At 43.4% G+C, this 24,111-nt stretch overlaps 1 protein-coding gene across 1 annotated transcript in view; it reads right to left on the bottom strand.

The window, feature by feature from the left end:
• Positions 1-24,111, bottom strand: part of LOC121001871 (ubiquitin-conjugating enzyme E2 E2) — a 250,505-nt gene that overhangs the window by 12,101 nt on the left and 214,293 nt on the right. The window contains exon 5 of the mRNA XM_040433093.1: positions 13,819-13,966. Within this exon, the coding sequence (XP_040289027.1) occupies positions 13,819-13,966 (148 nt within the window). The remainder of the gene's footprint in view (positions 1-13,818; positions 13,967-24,111) is intronic.

Raw genomic sequence — 24,111 nt, 5'->3', positions numbered from 1 at the left:
TAAAAAATGAAAAAAATAAAATTCCCTACACATGTTTGGTATCGCCGCGTCCGTAACGACCTGATCTATAAAACGGTCATGTTACTTTACCCGAACGGTGAACACCATAAAAATAAAAAATAAAAAACTATGATGAAATTGAAATTTTGCCCACCTTACTTCCCAAAAAAGGTAATAAAAGTGATCAAAAAAGTCGCATGTACGCCAAAATTGTAACAATCAAACCGTCATCTCATCCCGCAAAAAATGAGACCCTACTTAAGATAATCGCCCAAAAACTGAAAAAACTATGGCTCTTAGACTATGGAGACACTAAAACATTTTTTTGGTTTTAAAAATGAAATCATTGTGTAAAACTTACATAAATAAAAAAAATTGTATACATATTAGGTATCGCCGCGTCCGTGACAACCTGCTCTATAAAATTACCACATGATCTAACCTGTCAGATGAATGTTGTAAATAACAAAAAAAACGGTGCCAAAAAAGCTATTTCTTGTTACCTTGCCGCACAAAAAGTGTAATATAGAGCAACCAAAAATCATATGTACCCTAAACTAGTACCAACAAAACTGCCACCCTATCCCGTAGTTTCTAAAATGGGGTCACTTTTTTGGAGTTTCTACTCTAGGGGTGCATCAGGGGGGCTTCAAATGGGACATGGTGTCAAAAAAACCAGTCCAGCAAAATATGCCTTCCAAAAACCATATGGTGTTCCTTTCCTTCTGCGCCCTGCCGTGTGCCCGTACAGCGGTTTACGACCACATATGGGGTGTTTCTGTAAACTACAGAATTAGGGTCATAAATAATGAGTTTTGTTTGGCTGTTAACCCTTGCTTTGTAACTGGAAAAAAAATATTAAAATGGAAAATCTGCCAAAAAAGTGAAATTTTGAAATTGTATCTCTATTTTCCATTAAATCTTGTGCAACACCTAAAGGGTTAACAAAGTTTGTAAAATCAGTTTTGAATACCTTGAGGGGTGTAGTTTCTTAGATGGGGTCACTTTTATGGAGTTTATAATCTAGGGGTGCATCAGGGGGGCTTCAAATGGGACATGGTGCCAAAAAAACAGTCCAGCAAAATCAGCCCTCCAAAAACCAAACGGCGCACCTTTCACTCTACGCCCCGCTGTGTGCCCGTACAGTAGTTTACGGCCACATATGGGGTGTTTCTGTAAACAGCAGAGTCAGGGCAATAAAGATACAGTCTTGTTTGGCTGTTAACCCTTGCTTTGTTAGTGGAAAAAATGGGTTAAAATGGAAAATTAGGCAAAAAAATGAAATTCTCAAATTTCATCGCCATTTGCCAATAACTCTTGTGCAACACCTAAAGGGTTAACGACGTATGTAAAATCAGTTTTGAATACCTTGAGGGGTGTAGTTTCTTAGATGGGGTCACTTTTAGGGAGTTTCTCCTCTAGGGGTGCATCAGGGGGCTTCAAATTGGACATGGTGTAAATAAACCAGTCCATAAAAATCAGCCTTCCAAAAACCATATGGCGCACCTTTCACTCTACGCCCCGCTGTGTGGCCGTACAGTAGTTTACGGCCACATATTGGGTGTTTCTGTAAATGGCAGAGTCAGGGCAATAAAGATACAGTCTTGTTTGGCTGTTAACCCTTGGTTTGTTAGTGGAAAAAATGGGTTAAAATGAAAAATTAGACAAAAAAATGAAATTCTCAAATTTCCTCCCTATTTGCCAATAACTCTTGTGCAACACCTAAAGGGTTAACAACGTATGCAAAATCAGTTTTGAATACCTTGAGGGGTGTAGTTTCTTAGATGGGGTCATTTTTGGGTGGTTTCTATAATGTAAGCCTCGCAAAGTGACTTGAGACCTGAACTGGTCCCTAGAAATAGATTTTTTGTAAATTTCGGAAAAATTTCAAGATTTGCTTCTAAACTTCTAAGCCTTATAACATCCCCAAAAAATAAAATATCATTCCCAAAACAATTCAAACATGAAGTAGACATATGGGGAATGTAAAGTCATCACAATTTTTGGGGGTATTACTATGTATTACAGAAGTAGAGAAACTGATACTTTTTGTTAAATTAGGTATTTTTTGGTGCAAAAAAAATTTTTTTTTTTACTCCATTTTACCAGTGTCATGAAGTACAATATGTGACGAAAAAACAATCTCAGAACGGCCTGGATAAGTCAAACCGTTTTAAAGTTATCAGCACTTAAAGGGACTCTGGTCAGATTTTCAAAAAATGGCCTGGTCCTAAGGTGTAAAAAGGCTGTGTCCTTAAGGGGTTAATGCTGATCGCTGACATTTAACTCCTCAGATGCCGTGGTCAATCCTGACCACGGCATCTGAGCACGCTGAAACCGAAAGTGCAGAATCTATGATAACAACAATCAGTTGATTGATTGTTATAGTTCCCATAAAAAAAGTGTAAAAAAACACAACTAAACAAAAATTTTTTTTTTAAAAGTTAAAAAATTAAAAAATTTAAAATAAAATTTTTTAAATCACCCCCTTTTCCCAAAATAAAAATAAAAATACACATCATGGGTGTCGCAATGTGCGAAAACCCCCATAGTATAAAAATATATTCCCCATACGGCAAATGGCAAAACGGAAAAAAGCATCCAAATGGCCGATTCACCGTTTTGGTCGCTTTATTTTCTACACAAAAATGTCATAAAAAGTGATCAAAAAGTCTTACACACCCTACAATGGAATCAATGAAAATTTCAGATCACCCCGCAAAAAAATAAGCCCCCATACAGCTCCGTACACATAATTACAAAAAAGTTATAGGGGTCAAAATATGGCAACAAAAAAATAAAACATATTACACATATAAGGTATCCCCGGATTCGTACTGACCTGTAGAATAATGGTAACTGGTCAATTTTATCGCACATCGAACGTCGTAAATAAAAAACTCGCAAAACTGCTTTTTTTTTTTTTTTTTGCAATTTCACCCCATTTGGAATTTTTTCCCCGCTTCCCACTACATGATATGCAATATTCAATGGTGGCGTTGGAAAGTACAAAAACAAGACCTCATATGGCTATGTGAACAAACAAATAAAAAGTTATGGCTCTGGGAAGGCAGGGAGCGCAAAAAGAAAACGCAAAAAAACAAACAAACAACCTTCGGGCCTTAAGGGGTTAAAGCTATAAAAATGCACAGTAAAACTGCCCAGTTATCTGCCGAAAGAAATACTCCCCCCTAATGGTTATATTATTCGATGAGGCTTTCATGCAAATCTATACTGATGATGTATATTTGCACTGTACAGGGTATGACGATGTGGATGATTGTTTTGTGCATGCAACATAAATGAACACCCCGGAAACACCACCATACTGTCTTATACCCTGTGCGGGGCCAGAAGAGGTGGTGCAATACTTAGAGTTTCATGTACTGTGGACATCATGTATTGCACACCTTCCAGGCCCTGCACTAGGTATAACACAGTCTACCTTTAATATTCCCCTTCTTCTGACATTTTGTATTAGACAGTCAACCTGCCTGAAGAGTCAATACGAGACCAGTCAGTAAATATCTTCACCTTAGTTGCAGTGTAGTATGAAGATATTGCTCAAATTCAATTAATATTTAATCAAGTCAACGCATTAATGTGTATTTTACCCTTAGGCACAATTTACTTACAGCAAATACTTAAAAACTATGTAAGAGCTCTGCTCGGCGGTTCCACATGTGCCAGGTCTCAGGAAAGTGCATGCTAAAAGTCTCTTATGCTAATTACTAAATATATTTCCATAATTGTATTTAAGTCAATGACATTTTATCTGATAATTACCACATTACCACACACCCAGCCTCATATATAGTGATTATTGTACAATTCTGTAAGTTTTCCTATGAAATAAAAGACCTGTGACTGGCGGTAAAGTGATTATAAAAAAAGGTATCAGAAAAGCGGAACATTTTTGAAGGGGTATTGCGAGATTAAAGTTTTCCATTTCATGCTTCTCCTCTTGCCATGTAAAATCATTATCTAATTGACAGTGATTAAATGTTTCCTTCCAGGCTAGAGATTGGCTCCCGATCACGTGGTACATTCCATGTGCATCCTCCTTGCTAGATCAAGTGTCGTTCATTGTGCACGTGTTCCAGGCAGCCCGATTCCCACCCGCCATGAACGTGTCAATCAGAAATGACCACACGCTAATGGACTGCTGCCCCCCCCCGTGCACCTTCATCACTTTGCCAGAATGAATCCCAGGGTAGGCTCTGTTCAATCAGAATACATCAGCCAAGCCCCCTCCACCAAGCCAGCGGCGCTTGACATCAGTGGTCCGCAACGATTGCTGCCTGACTGCGCAGGTGCCCGTGGCTTGATAAGGGGCAATCTTGGAATCTGTACAGCGCTAACGCAGACAAGGAAGCTGAGAATCTTTCTCGCGCTAGCCCTGTGGTGGAGGGGTGCAAGTAGGTGCAGAGCCTTAGCTGTAGAAGTGCCGTCCAACTCTGTCTCTCTCTAAGGGGGCACCTAGGAGGCATGTGAAGGGGCACTAAGGGGGCATTCTATGAAGGTGCACTATTGGGGCATTCTACTATGAAGGGAGTACTTAGGGGGAATAACTACTGTGTGGGGCCAATATGGGGGCATTCTACAGTGAAGGGGGCACTAAGGGGGAATAACTACTGTGTGGGGGCCATAAGGGGCATTCTAATGTGAAGATGGCACTATGGGGGCATTCTACTATAAAGGGGACAGTAACGGTGAATAACTACTGTGTGGTGGCAATAGGGGGGTATTCTACTGTTAAGTGGGCATTCTGCTATGAAGGGGGCACTAAGGGGGAATAACTACTGTGTCTACAGAGTTGTTTTTTTGCAGGACGGCCTCTAGTTTTTATTAGTACTATTTTTTGGTACATATGACTTATTGATTAACTTTTATTCAATTTTTTGCAAGAGGCAAGGTGACCACTAACTGATAAATCGTCCATTTTTGTTTGGCCTGTTACAGCATTCAGCACACAGGAAAAATATTATTAAAGAGGTTGTGCAAAGGGTACATAATGATGATCTATTCTTAGGATTGGTCATTAATATCTGATTGCCGGGGATCCGGCTATTTGAAGAGAAGGCGGCGTTCATGCGAGCACTGCTTCAGCTTCAAAATTACACTGCACATGGTGTCCCTTGTAGAGGAGGCGCAGTCTAATTACAAGTGCTCGTCCCATTCAAGTCAATGGGCCTGGGATGAAACTACGAAGCACAGATGTTATAGTAACTCATGAAAAGAGAAGTTCACCCATCTGTGTGTGGCAATATGGCGGCATATAGCGAAGGGCTAGGGTGTGCATAAACAGCATAAAGGCAAGGAAAATACAGAACTTCTAAAATCCACAAAACAGAAATCCAACTTCCAAACATGAACTCAGTAATGAGTAGCTCCGCCGTTATTGTTTATCACTTCAAAAATTCGTTTCGGCATGCTTGATGCAAGCGTTTCCATGAGGGGAGTGGGAACATTTCTCCAAGTGGTGAAGACGGCCGCACGAAGGCCATCTACTGTCTGGAACTGTTGTCCATTTTTGTAAACTTCCCTTGCCATCCATCCCCAAAGGTTCTCAATTGGATTTAGATCAGGGGAACACGCAGGATGGGTCAAAAGAGTGATGTTATTCTCCTGGAAGAAGTCCCTTGTCCTGCGGGCATTGTGTACTGTAGCGTTGTCCTGTTGAAAAACCCAGTCGTTACCACACAGACGAGGGCCCTCAGTCATGAGGAATGCTCTCTGCAACATCTGGACATAGCCAGCGGCTGTTTGACGCCCCTGCACTTCCTGAAGCTCCATTGTTCCACTGAAGGAAAAAGCACCCCAGACTATTATGGTGCCCCCTCCACTGTGGCGCGTAGAAAACATCTCAGGTGGGATCTGCTTGTCATGCCAGTAACGTTGGAAACCATCAGGACCATCAAGGTTAAATTTTTTAACCTTGATGAAGAATTAATCAGAGAATAAAACTTTCTTCCACCTTTGAATGTCCCATGTTTGGTGCTCTCTTGCAAAGTCCAAACGAGCAGTTCTGTGGCGTTTAAGGAGACGAGGTCTTTGAAGATGTTTTTTGTTTTTGAAGCCCTTCAGTCTCAGATGCCGTCTGATGGTTATGGGGCTGCAGTCAGCCGTGGTGCTGATGGCTGCTGTCCAGGGTGCTGATTGGTGCGGGGAGAGAGGTGGGAGATTCAAACTCCTGGCGCTCCTCTCTCCCCTCAGAGTACACTTACAAATTTCGTGTGTACGAGGGGTGAGATTCCCGTATTCAACCCTCAGAATGTCCCCCCACTCTGGGTGTTAGCGGGAAACTCGTGTGGGACCTTATGTACCCACTGCTAGATAAGGGTTACCACTTGTACGTGGATAACTTTTATACTAGCATTCCCTTGTTCAGGTCCCTTGCCGCCAGATCCACGTTCGCTTGTGGGACCGTGCGGAAAAATCAGCGTGGCCTCCCTGCCCACCCCCTCCAGGTATCTATCCCCAGGGGTGAGACCCGTGCCCTTACCAGTGGAAACCTGTTGCTGGTCAGGTATAAAGGACAAGAGGGATGTCCTTGTACTGCTCACAATCCACGGTAATGGCATCACCCCTGTCCCTGTGCGAGGTACCGCAGCAACGGTCCTCAAGCCCGATTGTATCGTCGACTACAATCGGTATATGGGAGGAGTTGATCTCTCTAATCAAGTCCTCAAGCCATATAATGCCATGCGCAAAACCCGTGCATGGTACAAAAAAGTTGCAGTCTACTTGGTACAGGTTGCCTTGTACAACTCTTTTGTACTATCCCGAAGCGCTGGCAGCACAGGGACATTCCTCCAATTCTATAAGGCAGTCTTACCGGGAAAGAGCAGGCCGGAGTACCTCGGGAATTGGAGGCGCCCGGATCGTCCCTGGCCAACATTTTCCAGGTGTGGTCCCCCATACTGGAAAGAAGGGACGAACCCAAAAAAGATGCAGAGTGTGTCACAAGAGGGGGATACAGAAGGACTCCACCACTCAATGTGACACTTGCCCCGATCATCCGGGCCTCTGCGTTATCGATTGCTTTTAGCAGTGTCATGAAGTACAATATGTGACGAAAAAACAATCCCAGAATGGCCTGGGTAAGTAAAAGCGTTTTAAAGTTATCAGCACTTAAAGTGACACTGGTCAGATTTGCAAAAAATGGCCTGGTCCTTAAGGTGAAAATAGGGCTGAGTCCCTAAGGGGTTAAAGGCATGTGGTCCTAAAATTTGGATCAGCTGAAAAACAGCCTGTTTCAGTTTAATTGTTATTTTCAATTAATTGATTGCTCAAAAAATGTTTTGTCTCACTCTCATTTCTTCTTGTTGCATGTTGAAGCTCTACTTGAAGATCCAACAATGTAAAATATGATTTTTTGCCATTTTTAAAGTGGTCTTGAACTTTTGATCAGGACTGTATGTTAGTTTCACCTTTTAAGTTGCATTACTGAAATAAATTAACTTTGCACGATATTCTAATTTTTCGAGTTTCACCTGTATGTGATAATACTGGTTATATTAGTCTTTGTGTTGGGTATATGTGGTCATGGTGAAGAGTTACTATTTGATACTTGTTTTGTGGCATTATTTGGTAACTGTATGAATATATTATTCAGTCTAGGGTTGTTGCTGGTATTGAAATTTTGATACCCAATCGATACTTTTGTCCCGGTATAGATACGATACCAGTCTAGTATCCAGTCTAGTATCACAGAACATGAGCGCGCTGCTGTGAGCGCGCTCATGTTCCCTCAGCAGCACAGGGGAGAAAGAAGCAGTCTCTCCCTCCCCCCTGTGCCACCGCTGCTACCAATGAGGAGAAAGGGGCGGAGGAGGGGCGGACGCACTGCGCCACCAATGATAGCAGGACTTAAATGGGTCTAAACTTTAAGTTACCAGGCTACATAGAGTGGAGACAAGGGATCTCCCTGCACCTACTATTATTCCTGGGCGCCGCTCCGTTCGCCTGCTGTGCCCCCATTACTGTCTCCTTCTCCGCATGCTAATTACTACTATCGGAGCGATGGGGAGGAGACATCAGCTTCTCTCCTGGGCGTTCCTTCTGTAGCGCTGTCCAATCGCAGCACAGAACGTCACAGCAGGGAGAAGGAACACCCAGGAGAGAAGCTGATGTCTCCTCCCCATCGCTCCGATTGTAGTAATTAGCATACGGAGCAGGAGACAGTAATGGGGGCACAGCGGGCGAATGGAGCGGCGCCCAGGAATAATAGTAAGTGCAGAGAGATCCCTCGCAATCGCATAGCCGACACCCTGCCTCTGACAGGGAGCTGCAATCAGCGGTAGTTAACCCCTCAGGTGCGGCACCTGCCTGAGGGGTTAACTGCCACTGATCTGCTGCCAGTACCCGCCTCCTGTATTAAAGGTTAATTATCATTGGTGGCGCAGTGCACCCCCCTCAACCCCCCCAGTATTAAAATCATTGATGGCAGTGGCCACAGGGTCCCCTCCCCTTCTCATTGGTGGCAGTGGCCACAGGGTCCCCTCCCCTTCTCATTGGTGGCAGTGGCCACAGGGTCCCATCCCCTTCTCATTGGTGGCAGTGGCCACAGGGTCCCCTCCCCTTCTCATTGGTGGCAGTGGGAGCTTCTGATCGGAGCCACAGCAGTGTAATCTTGGGGCTCCGATCGGTTACCATGGCAGCCAGGACGGTACTGGAGCCCTGGCTGCCATGGTCAGCTCCCTGCTGCTGTGTGTACTATGCACAGGGCAGCAGGGAGAGTGTGAAGTCCTATTCACCCTAATAGAGCTCTATCAGTGTAAATAGGACAAGGGTTCAAAAGATTTAAAAAAAAAAAAAAAAAACACACCAAGTATAAATCACCCTCTTTCCCAATTTTACATATAAAATATATAAATAAATAAACATATCACATATCGCCTTGTCCAAAAAGTCCAAACTATTAAAATATTTTAAAAAAATCTATGCGGTGAACGCCGGAACAGAAAAAAAAAAAAAAAAAAACTGTGCGATTCGCCATTTTTCAAAATGCGGAATGCACGTGGCTTTTTGGTGTTTTATTTTTTTCGCGTGGTATCGAATGGTATCGGGTATCGCAATACTTTTTTATGGTATCGAAATAGAATAAAAAATTTGGTATCGCAACAACTCTAATTCAGTCACTATTAGGTGATAATATTGGTCCTGATATAATGGTATTATTAATGAAGATTATAGCTGTATTCGGTAAATATCTGCTGGAATTATGTAGTGAGATTTAATCACTTAAAGGTGTAATTCCATAACTAATGCAAACAATGAAAATCAGACATCATATAGTACACGATAATCTCTTTCTAAGAAAGTTAGAACCAGCCCTGTACCTCACATGGATCCAGAGATCTTTACATTCATTGCTCCAATTAGTCTGCTAGATTTATATCAAGCCGGCAGCTCAGGGGGCGTGTCCTTTCTGCTGCAGCACCTATCACAGCTCAGGAGGCAGTTGAAGGATGAAACTGAGCATGTGCGGCCATCTCAGAGAGTCGGACAAAGAAATAAGAAAAAAAGCAAACAGCAGGTGGCGCTGAACAGGTAGATTTTATTGAATAACTGAGTAGCCGTACTCCATTTTTAATTACATGTAATTACAAAAGTATTCAGATCCAGGTGCTGATTTGAAAAATGTCGAATATTTTTTGTGGGACAACCCCTTTGAGAACTTTGCTGTGTAGTATGTTTAGCACATGTAACCACTGACTATTTTACGTAGTGTGAGAACTATGTGCTCAATACTATTATCACTATTTATCATGTCCAGGAGAACCGGGGTGCATTGGTCACATTTAGGAAAACTAGCGCACTGTGAACTGGTGTTATCTGTTAGATGTCATTGGTTGCTTTGAGCACTGCCGCCGTTTTCCTTTGCAGATAAATTAGCTTTTTTTTTCAAATGCTTTGAATGTTTGTTCAACAGCACCGAACATTTTGCCAAGATGAACAGAAATCACTTAATAGTCTTTTCACTTGTTAAAGGGGAAGCAGTAACTTCGCTGTGTAGGAAAAACAAAAGGCACGGCTTCCCTTGGAAGGCCATATAAAAGCTGCTGAAAGGAAGCAATTAGATCAGATAAAGCGGGGCGGCATTCATATGGTAATGGCCTTCCTACAATGTTCTGCAGCTCCAGAATCTCTGAAGGGTCAATGCTTGGATTTTATCTCTGCTCGGATCTATTGTCTAAGCCTCATGTCATTGGTATAGTGTTACAATTCAAGGGCGGGAGGCAAATAAACATGAAATAAATGCCGGAGAGTCACGTGAAAGACAGCGGTTAATTGAAATGCAGAAACGACATTTATCCAGGGCTACGGCTTTGCAAAGATAAAAATGTAAACAACATAATATATCTCCCACGAGTCTTTTATCATATTACTGTAGTATACAGGTACATGCACATATCCAAGGAGACAGGAATGCGTGCCTCCAACCTGATGATGGCCAGTTCTCCTGGCAGCGCCATTACAAAAGAGCGCTGGTATTTTAATTATTGTTCCTGAGGTCCTTGTACTTACAATGAGATTATCTGTCTGGATTATCATAGCATTGTGCTGTACTAGTCAGAATTTTAAAAGGGACCTGTCAGGGGGGATAAATGCTCATTTTCTAATCAATGGATCTCTGTAACCCCAGATAAAGCCTAGTCGGCACAAGTGCAGTAGGCTTGAAGATTGGCAACCATAATCAATAGTGATGTCATTTGTGTCGTATATAGCCCCTGGAAATGTGTGAAGTTTAAAGGGATTGTTTGACTAATTTCAGTTAGATAGGAGGCTCTGTTCTAGCGTAGAGGCTCCTGTCTTCGCACTTTCTGGTCCCCAGCAGGCCAAAAAGGATGAAATCCCTTCCGTGATCATGCACATGACTGCAGAGATTTACTATCCTCAGCAGTGACATGTCCCTAAGGCTGCGCTCACACGGGCGAGATTTCCGCGCGGGTGGAATGCGGTAGGTGAACGCATTGCACCCGCACTGAACCCGGACCCATTCATTTCTATGGGGCTGTTCAGATGAGCGGTGATTTTCACGCATCACTTGTGCGTTGCATGAAAATGCTCTATATTCAGCGTTTTTCACGCAACGCAGGCCCCATAGAAGTGAATGCGGTTGCGTGAAAATCACAAGCATCCGCAAGCAAGTGCGGTGCGATTTTCACGCATGGTTGCTAGGTGACAGTCTATTCACTGTATTATTTTCCCTTATAACATGGTTATAAGGGGAAAATATTAGCATTCTGAAATCAGAATGCTTAGTAGGTGATCAATTAAGGGTTAAAAAATAAATAAAAAATTAACTCACCTTCTCCTCTTGTTCGCGTAGTTCCCGGTCTCTTCTTTACTTCTTTAATGATGAACTACCGGCTAGGACCTGTGGTGACGTCAGATCACATGCTCCAATCACATGGTCCATCACCACGGTGATGGACCATGTGATTGGAGCATGTGATCTGACATCACCAAAGGTCCTTTAGCCCACAGCTCATCATTAAAGAAGTAAAGAAGAGACCGGGAACTACGCGAACAAGAGGAGAAGGCGAGTTATTTTTTTTATTTTTTTTTTTAACCCTAAATTGATCACCTACTAAGCATTCTGATTTCAGAATGCTATTATTTTCCCTTATAACCATGTTATAAGGGAAAATAAAAACATCTACACAACACCGAACCCAAACCTGAACTTCTGTGAAGAAGTTCGGGTCTGGGTACCACAGTCTGTTTTTATCACGCGTGTGCAAAACACATTGCACCCGCCCGATAAAAACTGAACATCGGAATGCAATCGCAGTCAAAACTGACTGCAATTGCATACCTACTCGCGCGGGTTTGCCGCAATACACCGAGACGCATCCGGGCCTAATCCAGACACGCTCGTGTGAACCCAGCCTAAGGCTTTTGTTCAAGTCAGCATTCAGCCTTTCCGTTCTCCTGCTCCATTATAGGAGTAGGAGAACGGAAAAGACGAATTCGGCACATAACTGAGCCTACAGACCCCATAGGTCTGTTAGGTTTCCGCTCAGAGGAAGATTTTGGAAGCGGAGACAAAAGTCCTGCACGCACAACTTTGGTCTCCGCTTCCAAAATCTTCCTCTGAGCGGAAACCTAACGGACCCCATTATAGTCTATGGGGTTTGTAGGCTCAGTTCGGCTCAGTTATGTGCTGAATCCGTCCTTTCCATTCTCCTGCTCTTATAATGGAGAAGAAGAACGGAAAGGCTGAACACTGATGTGAACTCAGCCTTAGAGGCACATTACCGCTGAACCTCTTTGGGGACACATCTCCACTGAGGCCAGTGAATGGATGCAGCAGTGCATGTGACCACGGATGGGGTTTCTTACTTCCAGTCCGCCGGGGACTAGAAAAAGCAGAGATGGGAGCCTCTGTGCTGGAACTGAGAGTGGTGGTGAACAATGGTGACAGGTGCCTCCAGCATGGAGATACAAGTTCTATACTAAACACAAGGACAGGTTTGGATAACCTCATTTTTTTTAAAGTTCTCTGCGCATATATAAGCTGTTTACAGAGGGTTCTTCTGCAGGAAAGCTTTAGCTCCTAAATTCAGCTGCTATGTGTTTTGGTGAACCTGCCAATGATCTCTCTTTTTATACTGTGGTTTGGAAAGTATCCCCATTACCTCAGCATGCCCTATGAGAGCTTTGGAGAAGCAGACATCTAAACCAAACTCTGAGAGGACGTTGGTCCCAGTCAGGACACCAAGATGAGTATGTACCGTGCTTGCTTTTTTTCTGTAGGCTAAATAAGTGAAGGCTAAGCAGAGCCAAGAAACCCTAATCCTTATCCTCTTTTTCTAGATTTTCATGCAGTCTACCACAGTATCTGAAGCCTACAGAGAAGTTTAGTTCCATACACATTTCCCTACGACTCATATGGAAGTGTGTGTAACTAGGTTTAGCAAATATCTCTGCAGGGAAATATGCTGGAAGCCTGTGAAAGCAGCATATAGCATAGTCCATCAGATTGCATCCCACAGGTGAAGAGATGAGGCGTCTAGATCACATTGTGTGGAAAATGTATTTCCCTATTGATTACAATTGTAGACTGGATGCTGTAGTGTTAATGTCTTGACAGAACATACGCCATTGTAGCACTGACAAGTCACTCTATTAAATAAGGAGCAAATGCAACAAGAGGAGCCATACAAAGAGAAGAGGGGAGGCGTCTGAGAACAGGGGTGGATTGGGAACTTAAAGGGGCCCTGGAAAAAAAAAAACATGTCCCTATGTTGTAGGTGGGTCCAAACTGACGGAAAACGGTGCAATACAAATAAGTGGGGTCAGCAATACCCAAGCACAAAATATCACCCCAGCAGAATCAAATACCACAGTGCAGCACTGTCTCTAAAGCTGTCCTTCTGTGGTGCCATGAATAGCTGCCATTTTCTTTCTTCCTCCTCCAGTTGTCTCTGGTAAAGATATGGTGACGGAGGGCAAGGAGGTGAGATGCGGGCCACAGCTGTTGAATTCAGGAGGGCATGTGCAGTCGCTGGCCGGGTATATGAGCACCTGATTCTCACAGCGTTAATTAGAACTGAGAGCTCGTTATGTACCCCGCCAGCGGCAAACAGCGGACTGCCCCTGGCTGAGAACATGTTCTAGCTCCATTGTTGCTAATCATGGGTGATGTAACTGCTACATGGACTACTGGACTATACATGAACTCAAGAAACAAAAAAAAGGTCAGGGGCATAAGTAACTGACCAAGGAAAATAAAAGAATGCACAATACTGGTCCACTGGAGCAAGTGGAACTGCAATCCTGAATTTAAAATTTTTAAAATCTTACCAGGGTTGCAGTCTGTGAGCAGCGAGCAGATGGAGAGGAGGACTTTAGAAATGGTTAGTGCTGGGCTCCAGTTGTCTTTCAAGATATCCAGGCAGATGACACCTTGGCTGTTGATGTTGCAGTGGTAGATTCTCGTCCGAAAGGTCACCTACAAAATATGGAAAACGTTTGTTACTAACGTTACAAACAAGCACATTACTCCTTTAGGTCTCATCCACAATTCTTGGCAGCATGTAATATGGTGCAGAAAACAGAACCGTACTGCGCAAAACATATGTCAGACTGAACTGATAACCAATGGAGTAAAGCCCAGTTATTGAGAAACTGTCTACACATATGCTGCAGTAATTTAATATGGTGACATGCATGGTCCCAATGATATGATTATAGGTATTGAGCCTTAAAGTGAAGCCCCACCATTTACTTACATTAGCTATATAATCAGAAAATGTCAGTTCAATCTCCTTTAATGTACGTTTCATAACTTATTTATTCTTACTGAATAAAACATGTTACAACCTGAAAACATCAGCAAGCTTCTGCTGATGATCTGTTATTCTGTGTCTATATTCAGGTAGTATTTAGCAGTTGGAGACCTGATGTAGGACTATCAAAACATTCTGGGTTATCAGTCCTGCTGTGCTGGCCAGTATTTCAGTAGTCTGTTACAACAATGCAGAATACAGGCTACTGCTACTCGCACACTTCCTTTGATTTAAAAAAAAGTGGAGATAATGATAGGATATGCCATCAATGTCAGATAGGGGCAAGTCTCAAAGTTGGGACCTGCATTTATCTCCAGATTGGGGCCCCTAAAATGAAAGAGAGCACACCTCGCGCGCAAGGTGCGCTTTCCATTCATTGTCATGGGAGTTCCGAAAATAGCAGAGTGTGCACAAGCGGCTGTTTTCGTAAGTGCGGCCACTTCTCCCTTCACCGCTATGGGACTGAAGGAAATAGCCAAGCAGTCCCATAGAGGTTGCTCTATTCACTTTGGCGAGATGGGGGGAAGGGGCTCAGTTCTGAAGATAGGAGTGGATCCCAGACAAGAGACCCACACATATCTGACATTAATAGCATATCCTAGCGATATACAGTCAGGTCCATAAATATTGGGACATTAACACAATTGTAACATTTTCGGCTCTATACACCACCACAATGGATTTGAAATGAAACGAACAAGATGTGCTTCAACTGCAGACTGTCAGCTTTAATTTGAGGGTATTTACATCCAAATCAGGTGAACGGTGTAGAAATTACAACAGTTTGCATATGTGCCTCCCACAAAAGTAATGGGACAATTGGCTTCTCAGCTGTTCCATGGCCAGGTGTGTGTTATTCCCTTATTATCCCAATTACAACAAGCAGATAAAATGTCCAGAGTTCATTTCAAGTGTGCTATTTGCATTTGGAATCTGTTGCTGTCAACAATCAATATGAGATCCAAAGAGCTGTCACTATCAGTGAAGCAAGCCATCATTAGGCTGAAAAAACACAACAAACCCATCAGAGACATAGCGAAAACAACTGTTTGGAACATTCTTAAAAAGAAGGAACGCACCAGTGAGCTCAGCAACACCAAAAGACCCGGAAGACCACGGAAAACAACTGTGGTGGATGATCAAAGAATTCTTTCCCTGGTGAAGAAAACACCCTTCACAACAGTTGGCCAGATCAAGAACACTCTCCAGGAGGTAAATCTATGTGTGTCAAAGTCAACAATCCAGAGAAGACTTCAGAGTGAATACAGAGGGTTCACCACAAGATGTAAACCATTGGTGAGCCTCAAAAACAGGAAGGCCAGATTAGAGTTTGCCAAACGACATCTAAAAAAGCCTTCACAGTTCTGGAACAACATCCTATGGACAGATGAGACCAAGATCAACTTGTACCAGAGTGATGGGAAGAGAAGAGTATGGAGAAGGAAAGGAACTGCTCATGATCCTAAGCATACCATCTCATCAGTGAAGCATGGTGGTGGTAGTGTCATGGCGTGGGCATGTATGGCTGCCAATGGAACTGGTTCTCTTGTATTTATTGATGATGTGACTGCTGACAAAAGCAGCAGGATGAATTCTGAAGTGTTTCAGGCAATATTATCTGCTCATATTCAGCCAAATGCTTCAGATCTCATTGGACGGCGCTTCACAGTGCAGATGGACAATGACCCAAAGCATACTGCAAAAACAACCAAAGAGTTTTTTTTAAGGGAAAGAAGAGGAATGTTATGCAATGGCCAAGTCAATCACCTGACCTGAATCCGATTGAGCATGCATTTCACTTGCTGAAGACAAAATTGAAGGGAAAATGCCCCAAGAACAAGCTGGAACTGAAGACTGTTGCAGTAGAGGCCTGGCAGAGCATCACCAGGGATGAAACCCAGCGTCTGGTGATGTCTATGCATTCCAGACTTCAAGTTGTAATTGAATGCAAAGGATTTGCAACAAAGTATTAAAAACTGAAAGTTTGATTCATGATTATTATTCTGTCCCATTACTTTTAGTCCCGTAACAAGTGGGAGGCACATATGCAAACTGTTGTAATTCCTACACCGTTCACCTGATTTGGATGTAAATACCCTCAAATTAAAGCTGACAGTCTGCAGTTAAAGCACATCTTGTTCGTTTCATTTCAAATCCATTGAGGTGGTGTATAGAGCCAAAAATGTTAGAATTGTGTTGATGTCCCAATATTTTTGGACTGACTGTATGCCATGAAAGGCCCAGATTGGCCAAACCCTTTAAAATACCAACAGGGCAGTAGGGATGTTCTTGTAGTGGCAGAAGATACCTTCTATTTGGAAATGGCCAGTTCTGCAGATTTTTAAACATATTCTTCACAATGGATCCAACACAAAGTTTCCCATTAAGTACTGAACTTTAATATGGTAAGTTCTATTCTATATGAAATGTTTCATTACCATTTCAAAGTCAGACATTTGATATAAAAAAGTCATCACAGGCATCAGCATGAGAGAATGGGTTCAGTGATTTTATCCGGTAGCTCCCACTGATATTAACCACGATTCACCAAAGAATAGAGACTGACCATTTTTCTCACTCAGACAGACTTGAAGTAATAATACATAAAGGTTATACAGCCTACAGCTACCACAAAACTAAACTTCAAACACGTATGTCGGGGCTGAGAAAGAAAAACAAGAATAGGAATATCCGCGGGCCAGAATAATATCACACCGCTATTAGATAAGCAAAGAGCTAAAAAATCTCTCAAACAGAACTTACTGATGTCTTTGATGAATGTGTCGTATCGGTGACTGCTGGATTTTGTATGATTGTCATACCTGAACCTTTTCTGGCACCATAATAATATACTGTAGTTTGAAAGGCTGAAAAAATAAGTCCATTCAGTTCAGCTTATTATCCTGAGCTGAACCAGAGGAAGGCAATAAACCCTCACGAGGTAGAAGATAGTTTTCCTCATCTTAAGGAAAAAAAATAAAAAATCCTTCCCGACTCCAAATCTGGCAACCAGAACAACTTCCTGTATCAATAAGCCTTCTCCAGAAATCTAGTAACCATAACTTATATTATTGTACTAAAAAAATGCATCCAGCCCCCTCACCAGCTCTGGCAGGGAGCTCCATTGCTCTTGCAGTAAAGAATCCCCTTCTATGTTGATGTAGAAACCTTCTGTAGAGGATGTTCCCTTGTCACAGTCCAGCTAGGGCTCGTTCACACAAACGTGTGAAGCCCGTGCTGTGGACCGCAAATTGCGCTCCGCAATGCAGGGGCACCGTCCGTGGGACAGGCGCATTGGGGATCGCAGACCCATTCACTTGAATGGGTCCGCCATCCCTCCGTTCCGCAAAAAGATAGAGCAATTTCTATCTTTTTTGGTGCCGAAGCCTGGAACAGAACCCCAGAAAGCACTCCGTAGTGCTCCCGTAGTGTTCCGTTCCGTTCTTTTGTTCCGCACCTCCAGATTTGCGGACCCACTGAAATGAATGGGTCCGCATCCGTGATGCAGAATGGCCACGGAATGGTGCCCGTGTATTGCGGATCCGCAATACCAAAATGGGCAGCACGCGTTCGTGTGAACGAGCCCTTAAAGATAGATCATGAGAGAGATCTCTGTATTGGCCTTTGATTTGATATAATTATACAGTTATTTGGTCACCCCTCACCTATCCTTTTTTCTAAACTAAATAACTCTTTCTGGGTACTGTAGTCAACCTACTACTTTGGTTGCCCGCCTTTGAAAACGGTCAAGCTCTGAAGAAATGTGTCCCAAACAGTACACAATACTCCATGTGTGGCCTGCTTAGTGATTTATAACATGGCAGGACTATGTTCTCATGACGTGCATTAATGCCCCTTCTGTTGCACTATATAATCTTATATGCCTTGGCAGCAGCTGCCTGACACTGGCTACTACAGTTGTTTACTGTCAACTAAAGTCAAATAATCACAATGCACTAGTAATCCCAGGGCAAAAAAGACCGATTCAGCTGGATAACAATAAAAAAAAGTAAAAAAAAAAACCATTCATCTGCATAGGACTACTTGTACACTGCTCAAAAAAAACACTTAAACAACACAATGTAACTCCAAGTCAATCACACTTCTGTGAAATCAAACTGTCCACTTAAGAAGCAACACTGAGTGACAATCAATTTCACATGCTGTTGTGCAAATGGGATAGACAACAGGTGGAAATTATAGGCAATTAGCAAGACACCCCCAATAAAGGAGTGGTTCTGCAGGTGGTGACCACAGACCACTTCTCAGTTCCTATGCTTCCTGGCTGATGTTTTGGTCACTTTTGAATGCTGGCGGTGCTTTCACTCTAGTGGTAGCATGAGACGGAGTCTACAACCCACACAAGTGGCTCAGGTAGTGCAGCTTATCCAGGATGGCACATCAATGCGAGCTGTGGCAAGAAGGTTTGCTGTGTCTGTCAGCGTAGTGTCCAGAGCATGGAGGCGCTACCAGGAGACAGGCCAGTACATCAGGAGACGTGGAGGAGGCCGTAGGAGGGCAACAACCCAGCAGCAGGACCGCTACCTCCGCCTTTGTGCAAGGAGGAACAGGAGGAGCACTGCCAGAGCCCTGCAAAATGACCTCCAGCAGGCCACAAATGTGCATGTGTCTGCTCAAGCGGTCAGAAACAGACTCCATGAGGGTGATATGAGGGCCCGACGTCCACAGGTGGGGGTTGTGCTTACAGCCCAACACAGTGCAGGACGTTTGGCATTTGCCAGAGAACACCAAGATTGGCAAATTCGCCACTGGCGCCCTGTGCTCTTCACAGATGAAAGCAGGTTCACACTGAGCACATGTGACAGACGTGACAGAGTCTTGAGATGCCGTGGAGAACGTTCTGCTGCCTGCAACATCCTCCAGCATGACCGGTTTGGCATTGGGTCAGTAATGGTGTGGGGTGGTATTTCTTTGGAGGGCCGCACAGCCCTCCATGTGCTCGCCAGAGGTAGCCTGACTGCCATCAGGTACCGAGATGAGATCCTCAGACCCCTTGTGAGACCATATGCTGGTGCGGTTGGCCCTGGGTTCCTCCTAATGCAAGACAATGCTAGACCTCATGTGGCTGGAGTGTGTCAGCAGTCCCTGCAAGACGAAGGCATTAATGCTATGGACTGGCCCGCCCGTTCCCCAGACCTGAATCCAATTGAGCACATCTGGGACATCATGTCTCGCTCTATCCACCAACGTCACGTTGCACCACAGACTGTCCAGGAGTTGGCAGATGCTTTAGTCCAGGTCTGGGAGGAGATCCCTCAGGAGATCGTCCGCCACCTCATCAGGAGCATGCACAGGCGTTGTAGGGAGGTCATACAGGCACGTGGAGGGCCACAAACACTACTGAGCCTCATTTTGACTTGTTTTAAGGACATTACATCAAAGTTGGATCAGCCTGTAGTGTGTTTTTCCACTTTAATTTTGAGTGTGACTCCAAATCCAGACCTCCATGGGTTGAAAAATTTGATTTCCATTTTTTTATTTGTGTGTGATTTTGTTGTCAGCACATTCAACTATGTAAAGAACAAAGTATTTCAGAAGAATATTTAATTAATTCAGATCTAGGATGTGTTATTTTTGTGTTTCCTTTATTTTTTTGAGCAGTGTATATTTTCAAATTTTAGGAACAAAACAGACTTGGCAGTAATATATCCTAGGACAGATTGGGCACTGCATCAGATCGCTCTAAAAGTAAGCCACACCATAGGTGTGATCACATTTAATGAATTAACCCTTTCAAGCTCTGAGTTGTTTTTTAATTGCGCTTCCTGCCTTGCCTGAGCCATAACTTTTTTTATTTGTCAAGCAATTCCACCACAGTTTTACTTTTTTTTTTTATTTACGACGTTCGATGTGCAATAAAACTGACTGGTTACTTTTATTCTACAGGTCAGTACGAATCCGGCGATACATTATATGTATAGTTTGTCTTGCGTTTTGATAGTGATAAAAAAATTAAAAAGTGGGAAAAAACATCAGTTTTATTTTTTTGTTGCCATATTTAGACTTCTATAACTTTTTTGTAATTATGTGAACGGAGCTTTATGGGGCTCATTTTTTGCGGGGCGATCTGAACTTTCCATTGATACCATTCTGGGGCTGTGTATGACTTTTTGATCAGTTTTTATCTAATTTTGTGTAGAAAATGAAGCGACCAAAAACGGCGAATCGGCCATTTGGACGATTTTTTCCGTTTTGCTGTTTGTCGTATGGGGAATATATTTTTATATTAATATACTGTGGGCATTTTCGAACATCGCGACACCCATGATGTGTATTTATTATTTTTTTTTTTAGCTCTTATTTTTATTTTGGGAAAAGGGGTGATTTGAATTTTTATGTTTTTTATTTATTTTAGACTTTTTTTTTTTTTTTTTACACTTTTTTATAGTTCCCAGAACTAGAACAATCAATCAAGCACTTGCCTTGGAATCTATGATGATTTTACTAGTTTTCTATGGAGCCCTATTACGGACAAGGGCTCCATAGGAAATACTATGCAACAGCCTCCTGTCATTCATAAAGACAGGGGCTGCTGCATACACGCTCCGGCTTCTCCGATTGCCACACGGGGGGATGCCGGAGCACCACCGAAAGTGCGCAATTTTGGTTTCAGCGCGCTAAGATGTCGTGGTCAGGATTGACCACGTCATCTGAGGGGTTAAATGTCCACGATCGGCATTACTGCCGGTTGTGGACATGAGCCGCGGGTGTCTGCTAAAAGAAGCAGGTGGCCACCTGCGGCTATGGCGCCCGGAGAGGGCAGAAGCGGGCGCCATCTTTAAACACCCGCCCAGCGCTGTACATGTGCGGCGCTGGGCATGAAGGGGTTAATACTCAATATATGATTTACATGAAATATAACCAGCTATAAACACCTTGCAACAGCTGATGAATCATCCGCTCATGTCTGACAATGGCTAGTTCAACATCTGCAGGCTGTTCCGGCAATGGACGGATCTCATTATAGTCAATTAGGTCTGGCGGTGAGGGGCAGTATCTAGCTAGGTCGTATTCAGTCTGGGAAACTAATAATTTATGATGCTGGGACTTCCTATTTCACGCAGGTCTACTGAATTGTAGTCGCAGGCAGCATTTAGCACGTAAAGTTCAGTAGACCCACAGGGAGCACACATCCCAGACTAAATATGCTTGTGTGAAACTGGTCAAACGTGCATATATACAGTGCCTTGAAACGGGATTAATACCTCTTCAACTTTTCAAATTTTTTTCAATTTACACTGACAAACGTTAATGTATTTTATTGGAATTTTATGTGATAGACCAACACAAAGAATATGATACATGGTTTTGAGAATTTTAAATACCGTTTTTTCTCCCCAAAGTGGAAGCGCTAATTAGTACCGGAGGACCGGGGAAGCGGTGAACGCTCTGTACTCACTGCTTCCTGGTCCTCGGCTGTCGGCTGCCCACAGTGTGAGGGTGCGCTGTGACCTCACGCTGTGTGCGGCAGTTCAAAGCACAGCAGATGGAGAAGGAGGAAGACCAAGTGCAGGCAGTGAGGAGCGGCGGCGTCCAAAAGCAGGAGATGTAAGTGGATTTTTTATTTTAAGTTTTCTGTGGCATGGGGACAATGGGGGGCACATATGGGGGCTGAGGACGGGCACATACAGGGCTGATATGAGGCATATGGGGGCTTATAAGAGGCATATGAGGGCTGATGAGAGGCATATAGGGGCTGATGAGAGGCATATGGGGGCTGATGAGAGGCATGGGGATCTTATCTGAGGTCTTACTGGTGTATTATTAACATTGTGGGTCTGATAGGGGCTGTGAGCTGAGGTCTGATTGACATTGGGGTTCTGACTGCTGGTCTGACCCGAGATCTAATGAAAAATATTTTTTTCCTATTATTCTCCTCTAAAACCTAGGTGCGTCTTATTGGGCATAAAATACAGTAAATATCTGTAAAGTGTGATGTGAATTTGTTTTCAACCCCCTTTAGTCAACACTTTGTAGGACCTCCTTTCGCTGCAATTACAGCTGCATGTCTTTTAGGGTATGTCTCTACCAGCTTTGCACATCTAGAGGCTGAAATTTTTGCCCATTCTTCTTTGCAAAATAGCTCAAGCTCAGTCATATTAGATGGAGAGCGTCTGTGAACAGCAATTTCCTTGTTTGTCTTGTCACAGATCTCAATGGGATTTAGGTCTGGTCTTTGCCTAGGCCATTCTAACACATGAATATGCTTTGATCTAAACCATTCCATTATAGCTCTGGCTGTATGTTTAGGGTTGTTGTCCTGCTGGAAGGTGAACCTCCGACCCAGTCTGAAGTCTTTTGCAACCTCTACCAGGTTTTCCTCAAGGATTGCCTTGTATTTAGCTCCATCCACCTTCCCATCAACTCTGACCAGCTTCCCTGTCCTTGCCGAAGCGAAGCATGCCCACAGCATGATGCTGCCACCAGCATGTTTCACGGTAGGGAGGTTGTGTTCAGGGTGATGTGCATTGTTAGTCTTCCGCCAAACAAAGCGTTTTGCATTTAGGCCAAAATGTTTAACTTTGGTGTCATCTGACCAGAGCACCTTCTTCCACATGTTTGCTGTGTCCCCTACATGGTTTGTGGCAAATTGCAAATGGGACTTCTCATGGCTTGCTTTAAAAAATTATTCTTACCCCTCTTCCATAAAGGCCAGATTTATGGAGAACTAATAGTCCTGTGGACAGATTCTCCCACCAGAGCTGTGGATCTCTGCAGCTCCTGCAGAGTGACCATGGGCCTCTTGGCTGCTTCTCTAATTAGTGCTCTCCTTGCCTGGACTGTCAGTTTAGGTGGATGGCTATGTCTTGGTAGGTTGGCAGTTGTGCCATACTACTTCCATATTTGGACGATGGATTGAACAGTGCTCCATGAGATGTTCAGAGATTGGAATATTTTTTTTTTATAACCTAACCTTGCTTTACACTTCTCCACAACTTTATCCCTGACCTGTCTAGTGTGCTCCTCGGTTTTCATGATGCTGTTTGATCACTAATGCTCTCTAACAAACCTCTGAGGCCTTCACAGAACAGCTGTAGTTATACTGACAAATTACACACAGGAGGACTCTATTTAGTAATTAGGTCACACTGGATTTTACTTAGGGGTATCAGAATACAGGGGGCTGAGTACAAATACACACCACACTTTTCAGATTTTTATTTATTACAATTTTTTGAAAACTATGCATCATTTTCTTTTCAGGTTTTTTAGTCCGGCGGCTTTCGCCGTGCACCGCCGGGCTGCGCCGGAGCTCCGCCCCCGTCCTCATTATAGTCAATGGGGACGGAGCGGCGGCCCGGCGAAATAGCCGCAGGACGGATCCGACATGGTGAACAGCATGTCGGATCCGTCCTGCCGCAAGTGTGAAATTAGCCTAAGCTGATTTTTTTTTGTCTGCTCTGAGCATGGGGGTCTGAATTGAGGTCATTCACATTGGGGCTCTGATCCGAGAACTGATTCGGAGTCGTTTACATTGGGGGTCTGATCTGAGGTCTAAATGCAGGATCTTATTCACATTGGGGCTCTGATCTAAGGTCTGATTGGGGATCATTTACATTGTGGTCTATTCTGAGGTCTGAATGGGGGTCTATAACATTGGGGGTCTGAGCCGAGGTACGATTGGGAGTCTTATTAACATTGAGGGACTGATTGGGGCTCTGAGTTGAGGTCTAATGGGGGCTCTGATCTGAGGTCTAATGAAAAATATTGTTATTTCTTATTTTCCTCCTCTTAAACCTAAAACGTATTATAGGGTGAAAAACATGGTATATCCATAAACATTTGT

The sequence above is a fragment of the Bufo bufo genome, chromosome 5 (assembly GCF_905171765.1).
Source record: "Bufo bufo chromosome 5, aBufBuf1.1, whole genome shotgun sequence".
In the NCBI taxonomy this organism is placed as follows: Eukaryota; Metazoa; Chordata; class Amphibia; order Anura; family Bufonidae; genus Bufo; species Bufo bufo.
Note: the sequence above shows the minus strand (reverse complement) of the source record. Positions and strands in the feature narration are given on the sequence as shown.